The sequence below is a fragment of the Leptonychotes weddellii genome, chromosome 16 (genome assembly GCF_054177405.1).
Source record: "Leptonychotes weddellii isolate Sample4059 chromosome 16, ASM5417740v2, whole genome shotgun sequence".
NCBI lineage: Eukaryota > Metazoa > Chordata > Mammalia > Carnivora > Phocidae > Leptonychotes > Leptonychotes weddellii.
In genome coordinates, this window is record NC_138384.1 from 16,340,490 (window position 1) to 16,346,489 (window position 6,000).

Consider the following 6,000-nt stretch of genomic DNA (forward strand, 5'->3'; position numbering starts at 1 on the left):
TAGTCACCTTAGTCTTCTGTAGGCATAGAAACAAAGGATTAAAAACCACTCCATGCCATTATAATGTGCTCACTGCTGTTCATGTACTCGTTAAAGTTTGCCAACATTAAAGGGCTGACAACCTCACATACTGTACCTACTGCAAAAGGGATTAGCACACCAGGAGAAGGATTGAAGGAGACGAACAACAAAGACCTTGCAGAAATTTAATTCCACCATGAAGCTTGAGTGCTGTAGGGAGTCTCTGGCTTCCCTCCCACAGAAGGGTTCCTGGGTGAAGTCTGTATCCAGCACAGAGGGGAAGAATGCGGTTGCCATCCAGTAATGAGAGGAGGATGACATGGCTCACTAAGCTTGTCCTGGGGCACTTAGGGTGTGAGGCCCGTGCTTCTCCCAGGAGCCACTGGGGGGCAGCAAGTTCCTGGGATTAGCTGGTCATTTACTTCAATGGAGAAAGCTGAAACCTGGGTCAAGGATCCTTAAGACAAACACACTCTGCTTAAAGGATTAGCTCCAGAGGATCCCTGGGATAGGTGCCATCTTGGCTCAGACAGGAGTCATGTTTACATACTCCAGGCAAGTGAGAGACTCCCTATTGCCAGGAAGGAATTTGCTGTGCAAATCCCCAACCCGTGACAGTAGGAATGTTCCCTCATTTTCTCATCCATGCGTGCCCTGAACCGAAGGCAGCTGAGATCATGCTCCCCTAAATTGTCTTTATTGAACAGGTATGGCCAAGGTTACTCCCCTGGCCATTTGATGGAAAACAATGTTCAGAAAGGGAGATTGCCTCATAGTTCTTATCTTTACCATTGACCAGTTCTAAAACGAAAGGATAAGAAGTCCAGGCATGGGGTTAGCCAAGTTAGCAGGTTCCTCTGGACCCAGGATGACAGTAGGGAGTCTCTGGATTCCCTCCCACAGAAGGGTTCCTGGGTGAAGTCTGGACAGTTGTACAGTCCACTGCAACCATGGCTGCCCACGAGGGAACATCCATTAGGCCTGACCTGGATGCTAAAGCACACCCTGGAGCACCAGAATTAGTTGCTTCCAAACATGCAGTCTGCTGAGGAGCCAGATTGAGGTTGAAGCAGCTTTGTCCCCCAAAGTCTTCTCTGACCTCCGAAGGGAGAAATAGAAGTCCACACAAGTACCAAGCTCTTCCTGAGACTGCAGACCCACCAGACCTCCAGCAAAGGGAGGCAGACAGGACAGGAATGCACTATCCTGATGATCCACACCAAGACAGTTCAGAGTGTAAACAAAGCCCAGTGTCAAGGACAGAAGAGGAGGACGCAGTCTGGTGTGAGGTTTTCGGAAAAGGGAAATGACCACTTCTAGCACCAAGGTGGGCTTGGCGGGGTCTGCACAGCAGCTCCTCACACCAGCCCTGACAGAAACAAGCTATTTGGTGGCTTGAGTCCATGAGATGTTCTCTAAGCCATTGAATGGCTGAGAGAATCCAGGTAATCCACTTGAATTCTAAAACAGTTTATGTCCTCCTAAAGTTCATACCAGAAACCAGAGATTTACCTTCTATCATCTAGAATAAGGACCTGAGGTCTCAAGTAAAATAAGGGATTATCTTTCAGAATAGCAGTATTATCAGACTTCTGACTCATGAATTTGTTGATTCGTCTTTGCTGATTTGAGCCAGGTGCTTATAATCTGTGACCTACTAACTAAAGTGTAACCAATATATGAGTAAAAAAAAAAATCTTTAAAGTCTGCAGCTAAGACTCAACAGAATATTGTGCGTAAAACCAAGCAAAAAAAATCTGTGATCAGAGGCTGACCCACACCACCACGCAGAGACACCTCTAAGGGCAGAAGGACTCGGTTGGGGGTACTTTTGAGTTTTTAAACACAATCAGCTTATTGCATCCTGTAGATGAATGAACACCAGTGCTCTGCTAGAATTGGTGTACTGGATTAAATATCAATAAATAATGAAATACAACTGTCTTCCCAGGGAAAGATTCTGAGTCAGAGGAAGAAATGGTAGCATTTCAGGCCTCTAGAGTCAGTGCTTGGACCTGATCAGAGGGAACCTTCCCATAAAGCAGCCCCTTTGTAGAGGCTCCTGATGCAAACCTCAAATAACAAATTCAGAACCACCAGCCACATCTATTAACCTAGCAATCCCTCTTCCCCCAGTGCAGTTCGCCAAGTGTTTGGTAAGCTGTACCTACTCACCAGGAATAAAACTAAACAACTATTCCCCTGACCAAGCCCTCCCCACCACCACCCTCTGTAAAGTTCCCACCTTCATGCTTGCCTCAGACCCTGAGTCTTCTCCTGTAGCTTACCAATGAGAGTGACCACCAGAGCAGGCCATCAGCTCTGAGCCCCCCTTATACAATGTGGGCCACCAAACTCCTTTAGAATAAGAGGGGTGGGCCTGCAGTCTTGTCATCTGGACTTTGGTGGCTGTGGTTGGCCTTCCAGGCCTCAAGGGACATCACCTCTGGCCTCTAGTCCGTTTTCCTCTCAACTTTTTTTTCTTCAGTTACATCAAGCTCAGTCAGGACGCAAAAGCAAAGCTGCTGGGTGACTTTGGTGACAGCAGCTAAATGAAAATAGAGAACAGAATTCAGCAAGCTGACAGCTACAACCTCAATGTGAACACCCCAAAGTTGATTAAAGCAGATCTGTGGCTCCTTCCCACCTGTCCCCTGGGTGTCCTGCACCAGGCTTTGCCTCTTACCACCAGCAAGCATCACTGTCCTTCATTCTGTGCCCAACCAGAAAGTAATGCATGACTCCTCGTCTTCCCACATGGATTGCACTTTTAAAAGCGAGTGTTTTAACCCAAAAATAGGACTCTAAAGTTAGAACTAAAGTGCTCATGTCAAGATCAAAAGGGAAGAAGTCATATGGAGCAACCAGGTCTCATGGTCTCTAGCACATCACTAGTATAGGGGAAGCTGTTAGCTACCACTCCCACCTCTGCATGCATCTGCGTGTACACACACACACACTCACTCTGAATAACGGGCAAAAAAGCTCACCCAGGACATTTCGAATAAGGACTGGCCTCTGGGACTCAGGCAAGTAAACACCCACGAAGTAGACAGGAATCCCAGAGAGGGCAATCCCGATGCCAATGAGGGAATTGATGGTGTCGCTGTATAGAGGCACAATCACCAGGAACAAGGAGCATATGCAGAACACGATGGGAAAAAACAGGCTCAGCTGAAATGAAGGGAGGTGAGATATTAGGTAAAGTGCTATGGGGGAACAGGGTTTAGAGAAGTCACCGTGGGGAGATGGCCCATCCCTCCTAGTCTGTCCAGAGTCACTGACCTTGAGAGGCCGGGGTCGCTCAGGCTCCTTCCAGCAAAGATAGAGCTGTCCAGCAACAGACAGGCCCACAAAGAACCAATAGCTGAAGCTGAAGTAGTTGATGAGCAGGAAAACATCTTCCACAGTGAGGTAGATGAGTGTCATGGTACACTGGAAGGGGACGGGATGGAAGGAGCAGTGGGCATTGTTACCACCAGGTCACCATAGGAGACTCCAACCACCCAGCAATCAGCACCAGATCTGCCGCTCACCACTGATTTAGCTTACCAGGTTACCTCCAGTTCTTTCCATTGATCCCTTGGCATCAGATAGGTCTAATCTCTGTATTAACCTTCAAGGTGGCATCTCTCCCTCTTCTGTTGGGGGCCCTTCCCACACACAATGCCTCCCTTCTTTTTGCAAGCACTTTAGTAACAAGCCAGACTCCCTTCCCTTTTTTTTTTTAAAAAGATTTTATTTATTTGACAGAGACAGCGAGAGCAGGAACACAAGCAGGGGGAGTGGGAGAGGGAGAAGCAGGCTTCCTGCCAAGCAGGGAGCCCAATGTGGGACTCGATCCCGGGACCCCAGGATCATGACCTGAGCCGAAGGCAGACACCTAACGACTGAGCCACCCAGGCGCCCTCCTTTCCCCTTCTGATGGCAGAGAGTGAGGCCCTCCTCACTTTGATGCACCAACCTCAATATGAATCACTTTCCCCTCTGGATACCATTACTCCTGAGTCTCAATTACCTGGCATACAAACGGAGTAAATGCCTCCAGAACCATCTCACTGTCCTGGGGTCTTAGAAATGCAGATTGACGGGGCGCCTGGGTGGCTCAGATGGTTAAGCGTCTGCCTTCGGCTCAGGTCATGATCCCAGGGTCCTGGGATCGAGTCCCACATCGGGCTCCCGGCTCAGCGGGGAGCCTGCTTCTCCCTCTGACCCTCTCCCCTCTCATGCTGTTTCTCTCTCGCTTGCTCTCCAAAAAATAAATAAAATCAAAAAAAAAAAAAAAAAAAAGAAATGCAGATTGACAAAATGGATCTATACCCCTGATAAGAGAGGTATGACAGAATTTGCCCTCTAGAACAGAAGAGTCCTAGAAGACAGAAGTCAGGGACTAGAGTCCTGTGACATGGTCAGATTTACTTAAACTTCAAGAATATGGAGTTCCCCCACCTAATCTTTTCACCCAGATTATCAACAAAGGGTTTAAAACAAAAAGGGCCCATTCTGGGGAAAGAAGGGGTACTGTATTGGGAAAACTGGGGTAGAAGATGATTAAAAGACAAGATGTCAGATCTTCCCTAAATCTATAAATTCAATGCTATCCCAATCAATATACTGAGAGGATTTTTGTTATTTTGACAAAATATAAGTTCATAATGATAAACACAAACATGATAATTGCCAGGATAATTCCAGGGGTAAGAAGAAACTAAAGAAGTATCCTTAATCCCTCTTTAGATTGCAGAAATTCAGTATAAAGCTAAATAATGAAGCTTGATACTAATGGCGAGGAAGGGTTGAGCTGATGATAACTATTTAAGGGGTATATAATTGTACTTGGCACATATGAAGCACCATCTAATATATATAAATCTATGATATCCAGGGGCACCTGGCTGGCTCCTCAGTGGAGCATGTGACTCTTGATATCAGGGTTGTGAGCTCAAACCCCATGTTGGGTGGAGAGATAACTTAAAAACAAAATCTTTAAAAAAATAAATCTATAAAGTCTACAATATGAAAAGAAGTCCCTAGGTAGTTGGTATACAACTGGCCTGGCTCTTCTAAATATGATTTAATTCAAGTTAAAAAAAAAAAAAAAGCAGGGGCACCTGGCTGGCTCAGTCAGTGGAACATGGAACTCTTAATAACAGGGTCATGAGTTCAAGCCCACATTGGGCGTGGAGCCTACTCTAAAAAAATTTAGGAGTGCCTGGGTGGCTCCATCAGTTAAGCATCCAACTCTTGATTTTGGCTGTCATGATCTTAGGGACGTGAGATCGAGCCCTGCATCAGGCTCTGCACTCAGTGCAGGGTCTGCTTGGGATTCTCTCTCCCACTGCCCCTCTCCCTCCCCCCTGCTCATACTCTCTAAATAAATAAATAGAATAAACAAATAAATACATAAAATCTTTCAAAAAATGAAAATCTCACAAATTTATTTTTATATTCTTTTGTACAATTTGCCTTCTCTCCTATAACTGTTTTATATTTTTTAAAAATGTAAGAAAAAAGAAGAAACTCTGAGAGGCTTGGGAAATATCTTAAGCTAGTATACCTCCCACCCATAGTCGTCTCATAAAGTACTACAATTCTCCACACTCCCCCAGCAGAGCTTACATTGAACAGTAAAGCAGGGATGGGTGTAAAACGCTCAATGTGGATCATGGACAGAACATCCGGGAGGTGGCCCTCACGGGAGCCCACGAAGAACAACCTAGAAGGATAAGAAGTGTGTCAGGATGATCCTTTCACTTGGCCATATAGCCACACTCCTCACTTGACAAACTAGGCTGAGCTCCAGAAAAACAGGAGGCAGTCTCTCAGGAGTATCCCATTTTCTTTTTTTTTTTTTTAATTCTTATGTTAATCCCCATACATTACATCATTAGTTCTAGATGAAGTGTTCCATGATTCATTGTTTGTGCATAACACCCAGTGCTCCATGCAGAACGTGCCCTCCTCAATACCCACCACCAG

At 45.9% G+C, this 6,000-nt stretch overlaps 1 protein-coding gene across 4 annotated transcripts in view; it reads right to left on the reverse strand.

Moving 5' to 3' along the window:
• Positions 1-192: 192 nt before the first annotated feature.
• Positions 193-6,000, reverse strand: part of SLC7A6 (solute carrier family 7 member 6) — a 36,196-nt gene continuing 30,388 nt past the window's right edge. For all 4 annotated transcript variants that reach the window (XM_081807426.1, XM_081807427.1, XM_081807424.1 and 1 more), the window contains 4 exons: positions 5,641-5,737; positions 3,307-3,456; positions 3,012-3,195; positions 193-2,569 (listed from right to left, as the gene is read on the reverse strand). In XM_081807426.1, the coding sequence (XP_081663552.1) occupies positions 2,475-2,569; positions 3,012-3,195; positions 3,307-3,456; positions 5,641-5,737 (526 nt within the window). In that variant the 3' untranslated portion in view covers positions 193-2,474. The remainder of the gene's footprint in view (positions 2,570-3,011; positions 3,196-3,306; positions 3,457-5,640; positions 5,738-6,000) is intronic.